Source organism: Pleurodeles waltl, chromosome 9 (assembly GCF_031143425.1).
Source record: "Pleurodeles waltl isolate 20211129_DDA chromosome 9, aPleWal1.hap1.20221129, whole genome shotgun sequence".
In the NCBI taxonomy this organism is placed as follows: Eukaryota; Metazoa; Chordata; class Amphibia; order Caudata; family Salamandridae; genus Pleurodeles; species Pleurodeles waltl.
The window spans coordinates 21431560-21449266 of NC_090448.1; the positions used below are offsets into that span (position 1 = coordinate 21431560).

Below are 17707 nucleotides of genomic sequence, written 5' to 3' on the forward strand. Positions count from 1 at the left end.
TCACACGCCAGTAGCGACCTCTGCCTTTAGATCAACAGTGTGTTCTATCAGAGTTCCAGGTTCAATACATTAAAATATATCCAAGCAATGGAGATAGAGACATATTTGGTTTTCCCACTAGTAAATATTCATTTCCTGATCTACCAGCTTGGGTTGCTCCTTTTCAGGTTCTCCTCTTGTGGTTGCCCAACAGCTCAGAGGTCTGCACAGACCTTCTCACACTTGTTTCCGGCTTTGTGTTTAGGGAGCAGTTTCCCATCAGTGAAGCTACACAACAAGTTGTCGCCAGGACAGACCGTGTCACCGCCTGAGGTCTCCCTGTCCACTGTCAACCTGTGCCGGCCACGGAAGGTGTGTACACCATGCATCCGGCTCAACATCTCCATGGACACATCAGGTACCAGAAAGAACAGATGCAAACTTGTGTTTAGATTGTGAGGGTCTCGCTTCATGCTAGTAGATGTGACTTGGTGGGTGATGCAAACAGTTTCCTGGAAGACACTGCATGATATGTGATATGAGTTTGCAAGCACTGTCCATTTGGAAGGTCTTAAGAAAGTGTGCCTGGGTTAAAAAAATAGGCTTGCAACAAATCTTCCTCTTGCGTATGGTTGAGTTTCACAATATTGAGCATCAAAATATCATTCTGCCAAAATATTGAGTGCCGGATATTGACTACCATGATATTGTGTGGGTAAGTACTTATCAGTATGGTTAGTAATACTCAGTAAGAAATCTATACTTACCCATTCACACCTACCCTTATAATATAGGGCCTGATTATGTGTCGGACAGAGCGGTATCCCTGTGTGGGATCCTGCTGTGCCAATCTCAAGAGGCCAGGTGTTCACGCACCCGGATCTTACATCAAAATGAACACTTCTTGTTACATTCAATTTTTCAATTCTTAATAATTAATTTCCAACGTCTCCTGCAGTGACTCGAGGCTGTAGTTCATAGTAAGTATTATTATGCACGCTCGCTGCAGTTTTATGTACAACACTGTAATCAGCTCTATAATGTGTGGGATCCTGTAATCCCCCCTATAAATGCCTGTCCCTAATTTCTTTATGATCAGTGACTTGTGACGCATCCAGTTCCCCGATTGTAAAGAAAAGATGTCCGAACTCAACTGTTGGAAGTTATTATAATCGAGTTCTGGCGTCACAATGCCTGTTGCCAGAGCCAGCAGCTGAGGTAAAAGGCAGGTGGGGTCACAGAGCATAACTGAAGCAGCTGTTTAAAGCAACGAAAACGGAACCTTGCTTTAATTTTTTTCTGCTCTATTTTCCTAGCTTGCAATGACAAGCAGAGGGGAATATGTTTATTTTTTGCTTTCCTTACATAGAGAAAAGCTAGAACCTTTCTACATGTTTCTACACCCTCCGAGCTATTACATTTTTTATTTTTTATTAAAAAAACTGACATGCAGTGAACTGTTTCTAATATTTGTTTGTCACAAATATTTAACTCCTTTGTGATGTGTTTAATTTTGCACTAAAGGTTTTATTTTTATTCTTCACGTTTGCAAACATACTCGTTCTTTGATATGAAAGAGCTACACACCAAGGTTTTAAGTGGTTTGTGGGAAAGATGATGGTGTGACCATGTATTACATGGGATAAAGTACACCCTGGCGTACATGAAAAGGATATTGCATGCCACCTTAGAGTTCCATAACCTTATAAAGGAACTCTGCCTTTGGCCTCATTCCTCTATATGATTAATAAACTCCTAAGTGACAGGCAATATCCTTATAATGTACAGCAGGGGGTACTTTATTCCTTATATGTTTGTTCTTGTTGTAACCAATCTGGAGGTTCAATGGTGAGTTAGTACCATTAACACAGAACTTCAGGTTGCCTTTTTTAAGCCCATTTGTATTAACTGTTGGCTTGCTTGGGTATTTATTCTTCAAATCTGAATATGACCGACACAATAATTAAATAATTATGTACGTTGATAGCTATTGCCCCAAACTCAATTTTCATGTTACCAACAACAATTAAACGTCCTCCTTGTGAAGTGTGGTGGGCTGAAGTTGTGGAGTTTGTAGCTCTTGAACAATCAGACACAGAATACAATGAAGACTGCACCACAAAAGCTTATTCCTAAATTGGTTGAGTGCAAACAAGTTCTAAATTATGTTTTGGTCGAGAAACAAAAGCAAAAGTTTGTGGTGATCTTATCTTTAATGGTCCATCACAAATAAAGGTAAACTCTATATATCTGTGTATGAGTTTTTGTGATCTCTTATGACCTTTCCTAATATAATCATGTGAAGAAGGGTCATGTGAGATGACAAAAACCTATGCCTATATATCTATGTTCAATTTACGACTTGGGTTTAACCAGTTACAAGTATCATCTTCACAGAGTGTTTGCTTGGGTCTCTTGCAAACGAGGATACAGTCAGCTCAGACCTACAGTTCCAAAAGTTGTATGTCTGAATATCAACTTATAAAAATTGTGGAACAAAAATATTGTAGCCATAATATTAACTATCAAACTATTGTGGTAGTAATAATCATTGTGATAGAACATTGTGCCAATGAGTGAGTTTCATGGATACTGACTATTTCAACATGTCAGCCGGATACTGTTATAGTCTCATTCAGAATGCAGGGATGTGATCTTTTTTTTAATCCCTGAAAGGTGCAGGGCAAGGATGTTTCTGTTTATTTCACTATATGTTTCTTGCCATGTTTTATTTGTCATATCACACCATTGAGGTAGCTTGTTATTAGACACTATTCCATTTTTGTTTTTGTCATTTGGTGCTGCGTTGTGCGAGACAGCAGCACAGCGCCACATCTACTCAGATATGGTGCAGCGCTCTCTTCCCATGCACTGGTGCACGATAAGAACGCCTTGTGCCATGCACACACCTTTGCATCATAGTGCGACGTGCACAATACTATGCGTAGACGTACTTTTCAAAGTTTTCCCACTTTGTATGTGTAACACACACTGCAACACACATGTAAAGTTTGAAATGTTTGAAGGAAAAACACTTTTCTCTAATTTTTGCCTACCTCAGAGGTATGTTTTGTGTTGCAAAGCCCTGTCTGCAAATGTACGTAGATGGGTTTTTTGTGTTAAAACTCACAGGTGGTTGTGTGGGAGAGTCTATGTATCACCCAAGAGAAGCCATCTCAACACCACATATATTCCTAGGCAGGTTTAGAGTGCAAATAGAGTTTTGTGCTGGAAAGTAAATGACAAATCAACACTTTGCGCTGGTTTGTGTCACACTTGTTGACATTGCACCAGTGCTAAGAGGAGAAAAATAAAACCTGTTATGTGTAAATGAATGTGTGTCAGTATGACGCACTGGATCTGACACTAGTAGTTTTATGACGTCAGATTCTATGATTGACGCACTGTGCGTCACGCCTCCCCTCACAGCTCCTGTTTTCGTGCTTTAAGCATAGATGAGGAAAATTGATGGTAGTACCCTCAGTTCTCCTGTGAATGATTTCCTGGCTTACATATTAATGATATCAGTTACAATATGTTCCAGTTTTACCTGGTCCCACCCTGCCACGTGTGGCCACTCTGCTCGTCCATGTCCCATGTCCGTTGCCTCCACTCCTTTGTGTCTGTCAAACTAGCGACTCAAAGTCCTCCACGCAATTGCTCAGCACATAGTGCTAATTCTGTTTAAAGCGCAAACTCTCAATTAAGTTAGTATTTGTGGTGCAAAGTGAATATTAAGCTATTTTGCAACAAGATTCCAGCCAGATTTTCCTTGCAGTTAACTTATGGCCACATAGTAGTAGGCTGGTAGCCAATCTGCTAATTGCCAAAGGACACATGTGTGATTACTGCACCAGCAAACATTTCATGACTTTGGAGTTTACAACTACAGCACAATTAGCACCAAGCGCTTAATCAAGGGCTTGGTCCTCAGTTAACCCTCACTCAAGGTTTGTGACTTTTTTTACAGCCTCGCTACACCCCTTCCTGCCCCCCAAGATATTGTGCTTCTGTACCCATCCATACCTCACTTCCAGTAATGCCGTCCACACGCCAGATTTCAGTGGATGGGTTACTCCATTACAACGGGCACGGATATCCCTTCCGCCGAGATATGAATCCCATAGGAAATAATGGGATTTTTATTTCAAGGACTGAACCACCTTCACCGTTGTGACTGAGTGACCCGTCCGCCAAAATCTAAATCAGGCGATTGGATTGAGATATATCACTGAATGAGATCAGCAAACCACAGTGTAAGGTGAGGAGTGAGTGTAGAACCTGCTACAAGCTGGGGGTTGAATCTCCGAAGGTGAAAACTGGGGGGTTCTATTCGGTTTCTGAATTTATTTTGGGATAAAATGCTTTGATACCAATACTTTTGTCTTCAATATTTTGGCTATCCTATTAAGGTACCACGATATTCCTTACTCAATATTCCAAATCCTCACCACAGATTTACATAATTTTGGGTGTCCAGATGGTGTTCCTTTTATTTTCTAGGTCCTAAATTAAATATATTAGGCCTGCCTCGGGGGAATAAAGCCTGCCTTCTAGTGCAGTTGTCTTTTAGTTGTTTTACAGAGTCACCTTTACTGCAGATGCACAACTGTCCTTGCAAGAATGTTCTTCCCTCTCACTGAGCCACTTGCTCTGTTTTTAATCTCTGCAGGATTTCCCAGTCTGCAGGGGTTTCAGGTGCAGTTTCTGGACATGAGCACCAATCACTTCAAGGAGTTTCTAATTGTGAACAGGAACAGGACATCTGTGCCAGAGATGGTAAGTGCCACAGGGCGTTATTCAATCTGTGCTTCTCGATTCCATGTTTTCTACTGGCCCATGGGAGTAAGCCAAGCCTGCGCCCCAATATTCAGAAACACTAGAGGTCTAATCTTGGCACCAGTAACCTCAGGCTTGGCAGCCAAGAGCAAAGCCATGCAGGTGGGACGAGACCTTCTGAGAAGCAATTCATGATGGCAGTCGAGGTCTTAAAAGTTAGAAACAGGAGAGGCCAGGTCCAGAGTTACTAGGGGACTTCTCTCTGGAGGGGATGCACTTTCACAAAGCACTATAATCTTGTGCAGGTGGTTCACTTACTGTAAGTTAAGCATGCAACTCCCATAATGCATCAGACTGTTAAATGGATACCAATTGGACATTTAAAGTATTACATCAAAGGGGGTAGACCATACAACTGTGGAGAGATCGAGCAAGAGAGAGATGTAAACACTAGGAAAGAGGGAGTTGCCTTCACCGCTGCGGGCACAATTGCCAAGGCTTCCTTGGGGTTTTGTGTCCAGTTATGAATGACCTCTCTCCAGAAGGATACGGACACGATGGAGACAGCCTGCAGGTAGGTACCACAAGGACACATACCTCAGGAAACAGGTCCTAGCAGCAACAAGTGCTTACCTTCTCTTTTTGGAAGAGGAATCAATCACTTTCATGTCTGAGAACTTGGAAATATTTCATGTTTTGGAAGAAAATTGTATTTTGTAAATCTGAGCCACTTTTGCGTCATAAAATGACAGTAATGTGGTGCAAAAAAAAGTATAAATCAGGGCTTAAGTACTTCTTTGCTTAAACCTTTGGAGTCAATGACTTCCCTGACAATTATAATTTGATGCTGGTCTTTAGAAGAGGTGGGAGGCAGAATTCAGTGCTTTTAGATATATTTTCAATCAGTACTAAGCCTGGGTCATTTTTTTACTATGCAAGCATCGTCTCACGTAATCTCCAATGAATGCATTACACATACTTCACCTAGGGCCAGATGTAGCAAAGGATTTGCGCGTCGCAAACGGCGAAAATCGCCGTTTGCGAGGCGCAAATGCCTCTTTGCTATGCAGAAATGCATATTGCGAGTCGGGACCGACTCGCAATATGCATTTCAGAATCGCAAATAGGAAGGGGTGTTCCCTTCCTATTTGCGATTCGGAGTGGCATGCAATACCATTTGCGACCGCATATGCGGTCGCAAAGGGTGTCGCAGTTACCATCCACTTCAAGTGGATGGTAACCCACTCGCAAATTGGAAGGGGTCCCCATGGGACCCCTTCCCCTTTGCGAATGGACCCAATATTATTTTTTCAGGGCAGGTAGTGGTCCAAGGGACCACTACCTGCCCTGAAAAAATACCGAAACTAAAGGTTTCGGTATTTTTTTTAAGTGCTGCTCGTTTTCCTTTAAGGAAAACGGGCTACACTTAAAAAAAAAAAAACTGCTTTATTTAAAAGCAGTCACGAACACGGAGGTCTGCTGACTACAGCAGGCCTCCATGTTTGCGAGTGCCTAGACTCGCTATGGGGTCGCAATGACCCACCTCATGAATATTCATGAGGTGGGTCATTGCGACCCCATAGCGAGTCGCAGACGGTGTCGGAGACACCGTTCTGCATGACATTTTGCGAGTTGCAAATAGCGAGTCGCTCCGACTTGCAAATTGCAAGTCGCAATTTCCAAATTTGCTACATCTGGCCCCAGATGTTTTGATACTCTTACCTCGACTTCCTTACTCTCTGTTGTGTGAGGCACAGCTTCAGGAGAAAATTTATTATGGTACATCTGAAAATGAAGTGGGCTGCATTTAAATATGTCCGAAAAGACCTACTGTAGCTGTCATAGAGAGGAGAGTTTTACAAGTATACACGAAAGGAGAGTGTGACATTTGACTGGATTCAGGGGTTGAACAACAGGTGGTTTCCTGACTCATTTCAGCCTAATTAATGGTTGCCCTTTCTGTAACAGGTTCTACTCACAGGAAGTGAAAGCAGCACATGGGGAGACATTTAAAAACTATTATTTAAATTCAAGTTTCTCATGATCCTGAGCCATATGAAACATGCCCTTGCAAGACGTGGCGATCAAACCGGTGACATTCTTAAAGTTGCGTAAATGGGTCCAGCACATTTTAATACTGGACATTCCCCGTTGCACCCAGGCCTCATTTACAAGGAGCCTGCGTGATTGTTGCGTCATTTTTGTTGATGCGGCGTCACCTCAATCAGTGCTCCACACTGCTCTATAGCTACAAACTGATGCTTTGGGCCCAATGCACCAGATTGTAGAGGCCTACATCCCATTATACCCGCGCCAGGTATAATGAATGCAGGGTAAAATCCACGTAGAACTGACACAGTGAAATTGACAACTTTTCACTGCCTCACTCTGCGACTTGACTGTGTCAAAATTCTTACACCTGCTCAGACCAGGCTTAAGGATTGACGCAAGGTTTTCAACTTTGGTCTCTCCTCTGTGTTCTGTGAAAACTTGCACCTTGGAGCTCTTTATTGTAAATACAGTGCATCCATTGCATCGTTAGGGAATTTGCAGCAGATGCAAGAAAACTGATGCATCAATGCTGATGCGTCAGTTCTTCTAAATGAGGCCCTCTGTGTGGTGATGACGGCCCATTAGAGAAATCTCAACTAAACAGGCTCTCTGTCCCCAAGTTCCCTATTTACAAGTTTTATTCTGTCTTCCAACGAACCAGACACTACTCTTTGGGCTCGTGGCCGCTGTCCCTTGTTATGTTTGTTGAGTTGAAAGAGCGGAATCCAGGCTAAGCGAGAGGGAGCGACCCACGACCTGGGTGTCAAACTGGTTTCTTTGTCCCACCTCTGCCCATCATGTGTTTTTTTGTCTTTTCTTATTTACCCCTGTTCTCTTTACTGTACCCTCACTTCTCTTTTTTTCCTGCCAGCCGCTCTTGTGTGCGTTTTTTCCACAGTGTGACGCAGGCGGCGTAGAGTCCACCAGTGAGATGATAATGATAGTATGACCGCTTACCTACAGAAATATTGTTTTCAGCGTTGCATGTTGGTTACAGGTAAATAAGGCACATGGTTACAGGAAACAAAGACACATGTCACGTGAAGTGCTTGAACAGTTTGGGGCAACAGCATACCTGATGGCCCTCCCAAGCATCTGATAGACTCCCTAGGCATCTTAGCAGTGAGAAGCCCAGAAGCACAGGAGCAAACACAAAGACGTTGAACTCATGCATGGAGCGAGCACTGCGCAACAGCGCAAACCCACCAAGGAGATAATGAACTGTAGCAAAATAGTCCCAGTGGATCAATGTTGGGAGAAGAGAGTTAAAAGGGTGTTATAAAGAGGCCAAGAGGAAATGACGTAAAAATGACGACTAAAATCAGTTTGAACCAATGAATGACGCTTAATTTGTAGGCACCGTTGGTCTCATGTCAGGCTTTAGCCGACATCCACCAACTTCTTCCATCCTGCCAGCAATGTCTGTTGTCAAATTTACACATTTCCATAGCAGCCAACCCATTGCTTCGATGGTGGGTACACACAATGTTAGGGTCTACCATAAAAGAATATTCCTATATGTAGGCTTCGTATAGGCTGGAGAAGCAGATGCCGCTAGAGGCTGGTGCGGGACAAGGATCTAGTTGAAATGGGTCAACAAAGATGCATTACACGTCAAGGAGCAGTAGGAGAGATCACCTGTTGACTGCCTGTCTCTATCACTTCCTGATTCATGTGCTTGTCTCCCTGTGCAGTGGAAGGTGGAGTATGACTGCTTTGACGCAAGCGTGGGAAGCAATGTGTCAGTCTCCGTCGCGACCGTTCCAGATTACAACGTTGGAGTACTGCGGCATCACACCATAAGCAAGAAGGATTCTGGTGAGATAAGTTGAAGCGATGCACTAGGAAAATTAATAGTAGCCAAGCCAGACAAATATTGCACACACATTATTTACATTAATTTCCTAAAGAATACATCTAAATATATTATCTTGTGTATTTTTGAAGAAAAGGAAGTTTATACTTCCTTAAAGTTCCTATTAAGTTCATACTTTAAGTTATCAATAAACTATTTGTAAGATTTTGTTGTTCCTTTGTCAGGGAATAATATAGACATTTATTGCAGTTTCTATGGTCTAACACAGTGGGTCATACATTTGATGTGGTAATTTGGCACCTGTAATTTGCAACACTGTGAGGTGTGCTATTTAGTGGGTGCACAATTATTGTGCATTTCCTAGTTTTGCATCTTGTAATTGGGGATTACATGCTAGTTGGTTTCAGGCAGTATTGCCCCAGTTGAACTTAGGAAGGAATACACTAACTCCATGCAAGGGCCATGCATTTACGGTGTCCACGTCATTACTTAGCAACATATATTTGTAATAATTAAATTGCAAATTGAATTCCCTCTTAAAGCCCCTCAGAAGACTAACTGATCTATTCTAACAAGAATTTTCAACCGACACGTATGACATGGTGGTCTACGAATGACCTAAGCCTTGAGCTCTTCCCCACACCCCTTTAGTGCCTTACGCTGTGTAAATCTATTTTTCAGCTACTCTTTTTCAATCAACATTTCCTCACAGTTTGCTACATCTCAGGTGCAAGGGGGGACAGTAAAACAGTCAAATAAATAAATAAAAAACATACCTTTCCTGCTGTTCCCACTGACTCCAGCCGCCGCGTTCGTCACTCCTCTTCTTGTGGTGTCCCAGCATTTGCTGGGACATAAGCACAGGCTCCTCAGAAATCCTGGAGCTGCTTTCATGCTAAACCTAGCATGAAAGCAGTGTCAGGATTGGTCTGAGCTGCAGTGACTGCTACTGAGACGCAGCCCAGGGGTCTGTGCAGTTTCTCCAGCCTGGCTGTTGAACACAGTCAGGCTGGAGAAACGTAAGTGCGCATGTGTGTTTGGCTGGCCTGAGACAGGCACCCAAACATATGTGCACTTAGGTGCACTCTCCCCTCCTCCCCCTCCTGTGGCCCAGCCCTGCCCCTCCCTGCACTGCTGGCTGAGCCAGCAGATGAAAAATAAAACAGTTGTGTAACTATCATTTTATTTTTCATCTCTTGGCTCCTGGCCAGGAGGGCGATGCTCCTCCATCATTGCGGAGGAGCCGCCCCTGCCTCGTAGCACAATGATGTATACACATGGCCCTTCACCTTCCAGTCTTACTTCTTTGATGACCTTGGATGGTGGAGCAAGCCTTCTACCAACTGGGTACACACCTCTTCTGATCAATATAGCATGTCCCAGAAATACACACTTAAAAAACCTTCTCCGAGGTCCTAGCGCATTCTTAAAAAAGTATCTTTTGGTGGACACACGTTCTCAGAGACGGCCGCCATATTGTGGAAAGACAGCTAGTGGCTAATTAACACTATCAATCCTTCTAGTCCATCGTGTCCACCATCATGATAAAAAAACAAAGTCTCATATGTGCCTTTGAGTCACAATTCATGAGGCCCCCTTGCTAACATGTGTGTACTGTAGAAATAACAAGCAATATGTGGACACCAGCACATGAACACCTGGACACATACACTTTTATGGGCAGCTGCATACCAACACGTGAATGGAAGAGTGCCAGCTGTCAGACAGCTTGCGGCAGACACCGTCACATTCATATTGTGCACATCACAAAGCTCTTGGATAGGTAAACGGCTTCGGCTAGAATTGAGGAGCAAAAGTGTACAGTAAGTAATGATGAGGCTGCCGACCATGAATTGATAGCTTGTGGAAGTACAGAGTGGATTGGGCTGAGGGAATACACATAGTGTTGGTTGTCTATCACCAACTGCTAAGTGTCTGTGTCCTTAACTGAGATCAGTAATCAACATTGCTATGAAAAGGCTCTAAAATGTAATGTATGTTGTACACCCTGAGTTGTTGGTGAGCAGGAATCTCTGACTTTCTTAGCAAGTGTAGGTTTTATGACACAAAGAACACAACTTTTCATTCCTCTTATGCTTGTTTCCCTCTTTGCTAGGCCCTCCCTTCTCCTATGAGTTGGATGAAACTCAACGGCAGATTACTATTGCAGTTCCACCGGGACCCAGTCTTAAAGCGAGGCTATGTCACCAGGAGCTCTTTGTATGCGAAGAGCTTCGAAACAACAGTCTCCAAGAGGTAAGGAAAAGAGGCCTTCTGAACAGGCAATCCTATACTTTCTGGCACAGTTCTGAAGTTGGGACTGGGATGTGCTTCACAATGGTATGTTGTTGTCTCTGTCCATCCGTAGGTCTCAACCTCCCAGTATCTCTATCAATCGCATCCTCTCTTCCTCGTTCTATTCATAGCAGTGATACTGACCAGCGTTACCACTAATCAACAACAAATGCAGATGTAGTGTGGGGTCACGATAAAGTCTTTCAGTTATGCTGGTTGAGTACTGTCTCATCTGAAAATCCACCACAAATCTTTTCAATGTTTCATATGGCAAAGTGACATCCCACTTAGTTTCAAAAGTAAAAAGGGTCAGCACAGTTACTTTCTGATACATAGACTGACTTTCATGTTCCATAATTTATCCATGGACTCTTTTCTTACTATAAACTTGTGAACCATAAACAGTGGTAAGCGGAGTGCTATCATTTTGTACCACATCATGGAATAGCAAGTCCACAAATTTTGGTTGGTCAGGTCAATTTCCAAACCTCTCATCAGGACTGCTTCTGGTTACAGATTTACAGAATATTCAAATCTAGTTGGTGAGCAACATGTACATGGTCTTCCTAACTGCAGTAAGCTTATGTGAAATCCATTAGCCCCTAATGTTGTTTAGGAAAATTATTGCAGTACAATTAAATTTGAGATGCCAGGAGCAGACGTTGAGGTTGAAAATGAAGATATGGATGAGATAGGTACACATAGGCGGTCATTCTGACCGCAGCGGGCGGCGGTCGCCGCCCGCCATGCGGTTGCCGCCGAATGACCGCCCCGCGGTCAAAAGACCGCATCGGTCATTCCAACTTTCCTGCTGGGCCGGCGGGCGACCGCCAAAAGGCCGTCCGCCGGCCCAGCGGGAAAGCCCCTGCAACGAGGAAGCCGGCTCCGAATGGAGCCGGCGGAGTTGCAGGGGTGCGACGGGTGCAGTGGCACCCGTCACGATTTTCACTGTCTGCTAAGCAGACAGTGAAAATATGTACGGGGCCCTGTGAGGGGGCCCCACGACACCCGTTCCCGCCATCCTGGTTCTGGCGGTGAAGACCGCCAGAAACAGGCTGGCGGGAAGGGGGTCGGAATCCCTGTGGCGGCGCTGCAAGCAGCGCCGCCATGGAGGATTCCCTGGGCCAGGGGAAAACCGGCGGGAAACCGCCGGTTCCCCTTTTCTGACCGCGGCTTTACCGCTGCGGTCAGAATAGCCCAGGAAGCACCGCCAGCCTGTTGGCGGTGCTTCCGCTGCCCTCCGCCCTGGCGGTCATGGACCGCCAGGGTCGGAATGACCCCCATAAAGTAACAGGGAATTAGCTTATGAATGAGGAAAACTAGTCAATGAGGTATTTATTTTCCTAAAATTACCAGAGCCCCTATAAGAGGCATAAACCTTTACAAATAAAAAATAGAAAGTCATTGACTCCGACTTTGGATGACATGATTTTGCTTTCTTGTTTGGTCTTATGTGAGCACTTTGAAACTCCATTACATAGAGAGGACCTGATGAACGTCTTTAGCACAAAACCCACAAGCTGTAAAATTTCAACGTGTTGATCTTGAGGCTACTTTTTTATTTAATAAATTGAGACTTGGATTGAGTTGGATCATTTTATTTTCATGATACTAGTTGTGTTAATAAAGTTTATGATTATGTGTGTTTTTCTGTGGGTTTTAATCTTTCAAGGATGTTGGGGCATTCATAAATATGATTTTATTCTTGAGGAAAAAAATATCAGATCCCTGTAATTTTTTTCTTCTGTGCCCCGACACTTAGTAATGAGTTTTGATTTAGAGTATAGTCTTTGGACTGTGCAAAAGTATGTATTTGATTTTAGCTATCTTGAATTGAGACATTTACTTGCATTAAAGTAGGCCTTAATTATGTTACCTTGTTTTCATATTCATACCATTAGATTCACTCTGGAGCAGGTATAGCTGATGTCATTGATAAGCTTGGGACAAAGAGATATGTGTTCATCAAATGATAAATCAGATAGTTAAATCCCTCATGGGGTGCCATTGCTATGCGTAACTCCACAAATATGTACCTTGATGATTTATATATCTTCAAGGTATATAGATGTGGAGTTAAGAAGAGTAAATCCATACTTACCTACATGCACTTATCTTCTCAATATTTTGGTCCTCTATAGTTTTGTCACGATGTTCTGTCCACGTGATACTTTTAGTTCTGATATTCTATCAGACAACCATGCTATGGACAATACCATTCCCAGATGGCCACCTGGTTTAGCAGCTACGGCACCACAGATGTGTGTCACTGCATATGAAATGAAGGACAAAGGAATGGCCTGGGAGCACTGTCTTGAGAATTGCCAAACACTAAACAAACTGAAAGAATAACAAATGCAAATGAATGAAACTTGAAACTTAGGACTAGATGTATCAAGCTCCCGGTTTGCATTTCTTAAATAGCGATTTTTAAGAAATTACTATCTGAGAAATCCAAAATGGGATGTATAAAAATTGCGATTTGGTAATAGCGGTTTCTTAAAAATAGCAATTGCTATTACCGAATCGCAATTAGGGAATGGGACTCCGTTCATCTCTGTGGGCCTGTAGGCCCACAGGAGCGAATAGTTTTGCATTTCTGAATTTGCGAATTCCTGTTAGGAATTCGCAAATTAGGTAATGCAAATCCCAGGGTGCTGGGGGCCTAAGACCCCCTTTGATGCACCCCAAAAAAATATTTGTGGACATGTAAAGTGCACACATGCCCTAGGGGAATGTGTGCGCTACATGTCATTTAAAAAAATGCATCTTTAATGCATTTTTTAAAATTGCACATGCTTACCACCAAACTTCAATTCGTGGTAATTGCATTTCCTGAATGCCAAAGTCGCATTTATTTAGGAAATGCATGATACATGTGCACTGGTAATCACAAATAGTTATTCCCTATTTGTGATTACCTAAATAGAATCGCAATTTCAGGGAATCACTATTTTAGCGATTCCTTGAAATTGCACTGCGAATGCCTTTCATACATTCTGAAAGGCATTTTTGCATTCACAAACGGTGGAATTTTGCGAATACAAAAAGCTTTGATACATCTAGCCCTTAAAGTCTGGCCCACAGTCCCAGGCACTGCAGTTCACTCCTTTACAGGCGGACAGTTGCCTTCAATCACAGTGAACCACAAGTCAAAGGCTGAAAAGGGCTGACTCTTTGGTACTTGGTTTTAACAATTTAACCAAAATGTGAAGGATAATTGAACAAACCCATGGCTGAAGATATTAGACCTAAAGACCCTCTATCAATCAGTAAGTAATGTATTTTCTATGTTTTTCTTTTTCTTCATTTCAAGAGCCTGCCAGACAGCTAATGCTTTCAAGCTAATCTTGAATGGACCTTGCAGCAGAAATGTCTGAATTGGTGTTTGCATGTAAACCAAAACAGCTTTGCAAGCAGACATTGTAAAGACCTGTGAAGAGACATGGAAGCCTTGCTCATCTGCTCTGTCTATCTGAGTGTGGCCCACTAACTCTGTGTTTTACATCTTCTGGCAGATAAGGCCCTCCTCATCCCTGACTGCTGTCCTGCATTACGAGTTCATGCTGCCCTGTCTTTGCATCGAGGTACAGTCATTTCTCCCTCTTTAATTTCAGGATGATGTTGTCTGGTCAGATATGTCAGTGTTCTGAGTACCCGCTTCAGAGGTCTGAGAGCCAGGTGTATGAATCCCAGTAGTCCACCCTAACCTTCATCTTTGTAAGGTCGATACAACAAGGACCATCCGGTTGGGTGATAACAGCAGGTGTTAATGTGCGAAGAGCCAGTTCTGCGTCTGATGTTTGCAGAAGGAATGATGTGCCTTTTGGGCAGGAGTGGCAGGACTTTTGACAAATGTATTGTATTGTATTGTAATAGTACTTATATAGCGCTTACTACCCCTGACGAGGCGTCGAAGTGCTTTTCGGCGACCAGCACGCTACTCCGGAACCCAAAATGTATCACTATGGCATAAAGTGGGTGTATTGGTGTGGGGGCAGAGGGGGTGGGACATAGCCTTCAGGGGCAGGAGGACAGCAGAGAGAGATTACTCACCCATGGGTGGTTTTTCAGTGGTGGGCTTCTGCAGAACTGAAGCCAAGATTAAGTGAGAGTAGCCTTGTTGTCACGCGACATGCCAGGAAATTGAACGACAAATGGTTCATCGTGATTTCTGAGCATCTCCAAGGGATATATGTAGTTGTAGATTTAAAAAAAAATGTCATGCTACACGCCAAGCTTTATCTACAGTTTGACGTTAGTCTAGTGTTTGCTTGAAATCCCAAAGTGCTTCTCCGTAAGTGAGAAAAAGGGACAAAACAATATCAAACAAGCATTGGCAAATCTAATAAGACCTGCCTTTGGGACCTATTGGCTTTGCCAATGTTTTTTAGTGATGCTGTACAGCGGGCCTCTCCAATAAGCAGCTTGTGAGCTACTGGTAGCTCCCCAGAGACCTGGAAGTACCTCTCCCGTGTGCAGCCCAGCCTACTAAGCCAAAAGATTTTGCATGGTTGAATTAAGGTATGTATCCCACAATTGAAAAGTCTGTATTTGAGATGAAAATGTGTGTATTTTCAGAACTAATAAGCTGATGTTTGGAGAAAAATTGATTTCTAAAATATATTTCAGGCTGATATTTGAGTGATTAATCATGCAATAGTACTAATATTACCCTGGTGCCAGGTGCATTGCAGATATTGTTGTCATGTGTTACCCTTGTAGAGGCATTCCCAATTGAAAAAGCCTCTTTGCATTACCACGGGCAGCCCTGCAAGATGCACTGACGGGATCACGGCTGATAATACTGCATGGGGTGCCCACTAAGGTACTCCCTCTGACATGGTCATTAACACAAGACTGATGATATTAATAGCTCTGTGTGATTTACTATGAACATAAGTAGCTCTTGTTACAGAAAAGGCTGGAGACCCCTCCTGCACAGCATCCCTCCTGCTCTGCAGCTTGGCCAAAGAAGAATTAAAAAGTGTCTGTGATGCGACCTTCCACATCATTTTGTAGGTGTGCGCACAACACAGGTGTGCCCATAAAATTACGCTTTTAAGCTGGCAGAAGCAACATGGGTGGCAGAGACAACAGAGCAAGCGATGGAGGTGGGAAGCAGGTCCAAGGATGCGTTTGAGAGGTAGAGCTAAACAAAGGGTCGAGAGACAGTAACGCAGAGCTGAGAGGAGGGCGAGATAGCAGTGGTGGAGGATCCCACGAGGGCAAGTGACTCACGGAGATGGGTAGGGGCACACAGGTGAAAGAGTGCAACACAGAGCACCGAGGAGGGAAGGGAAGCATTCTACGAAGACAGATGGAAAACACACGCACTCTTGTCGAGTCCTAAAGGCAAAAGAAAAAAGCTGTTGACGTATTGAAGGACACATGTAAAAGGAAGATGGTCTAGAGGCGGGGCGGACACAGGATGGACAAGGCAAGCCATTGAATAAGAAGTGGGCAACTGGGAATGACAGTCAACTCAACCAATGTGGTCATTGTTGTGAGGAGCTGGTGGGGATAATGCCAACCAAGAAGCAGAGGCAGGTAGGAGATATCAGGGACTAAACCGTCCAAGCCAACATCTTCGCAGACGCCATGCTTGGTATTGGGTGTAACCGGCACACTTCTGTTAGGGGTTTCTCCCTCCCATAAGCACACTCTAATATCGTGCCACACTCCTTCTATCATAGCTAGCAGGGTGTTTACTGCCACCTGTGGGTGCGAGGATGCAGGTTCTATACAGCATAACTTGTTATCATGGTTCTTGAATGGAGATAAATATTGCATGCCAGCAGAGATTTCTTCGTCCTTCCTGTAGGTTATGGTTTAGTATAGTGGAGGGGACCCAGGCAGACTGTTATCCTGCTAGGGTCTATAAGAATACTGCAGTACTACACAGTAATACCACATCATTTTGTTGTAATTGTGCATAATTATGCTACATCAAATTACTCGAGTTACGCCTACCTCGTAATCTGAATATTCAGGTATTATCTAGCTTATCCCAGTGCTGTGGAGGTGATGGTTTATTACCTAGCCTTGCGGCCTTGGTGGTAGTCCAGGACTTCCAAACCTGTGGTAGAAGGGTATCTGTGAAGGTGACACGCCTCGTTTCATAAGGTAGAACTGACGAGGGGAAGATGGAATCAGAGTAATGGGAGCACCATAGGTAATCAAGGTCCTTTACTAGCTGTGTCCTCATGGTTCCATTCACATCTATCACATCACTGGGTCTTGTGAGAAGAGGTTGATGACGGCTGGCCAATCTTTAGGATCACTCGAGAGGTGGACAGACTTATGAAAGCAGTCAGTCACCTCAGAGATACAAAAAGCAGCCAGAGGCAGGGTAAAGCTGGACACCACAAAGAACCTTCAAACACTATTAAGACTGGACAGTGGGCAAGGCGATTACGCCCAGAGCTTGTAACCAGTAGTCACTCTCTTAAAGTGTGTAACCATGCATCTGAGCTATTAGGCGCCTTCCTTTCACTGTCACTTGTGAGGCGCTGTATTAAGTCCAAGACTCTGTGGTTGTGCCTCATTCCTTCCTTTTGTTTTCTCAGGTGTATTATCTGAATCCCAACATAAGGCGAACAAAGAAGTGTCCCTTCACCCACAATCCCAAGGCCTGTAAGTAATCTAGTGCTTTTCAATCCTTTTCATGCTTCAGTGCACTTTCAGTCAGTTCCTAAATGAAAATGGTGGACAGTCTGAGTTTTTAAGATGGAGTGCAGATGTACACTGCACTGGTGTGTGTCTCAGAGTATGTGTGCCCAGGGA

General features: G+C 43.6%; 1 protein-coding gene across 1 annotated transcript in view; it reads left to right on the forward strand.

Annotated features, from left to right (window-relative positions):
• Positions 1 to 217: 217 nt before the first annotated feature.
• Positions 218 to 17707, forward strand: part of IL17RE (interleukin 17 receptor E) — a 43332-nt gene continuing 25842 nt past the window's right edge. Inside the window, exons 1-6 of the mRNA XM_069206156.1 lie at positions 218 to 397; positions 4652 to 4758; positions 8505 to 8628; positions 10743 to 10882; positions 14440 to 14508; positions 17491 to 17557. Coding sequence (XP_069062257.1) covers positions 385 to 397; positions 4652 to 4758; positions 8505 to 8628; positions 10743 to 10882; positions 14440 to 14508; positions 17491 to 17557 — 520 coding nt within the window. The 5' untranslated portion in view covers positions 218 to 384. The remainder of the gene's footprint in view (positions 398 to 4651; positions 4759 to 8504; positions 8629 to 10742; positions 10883 to 14439; positions 14509 to 17490; positions 17558 to 17707) is intronic.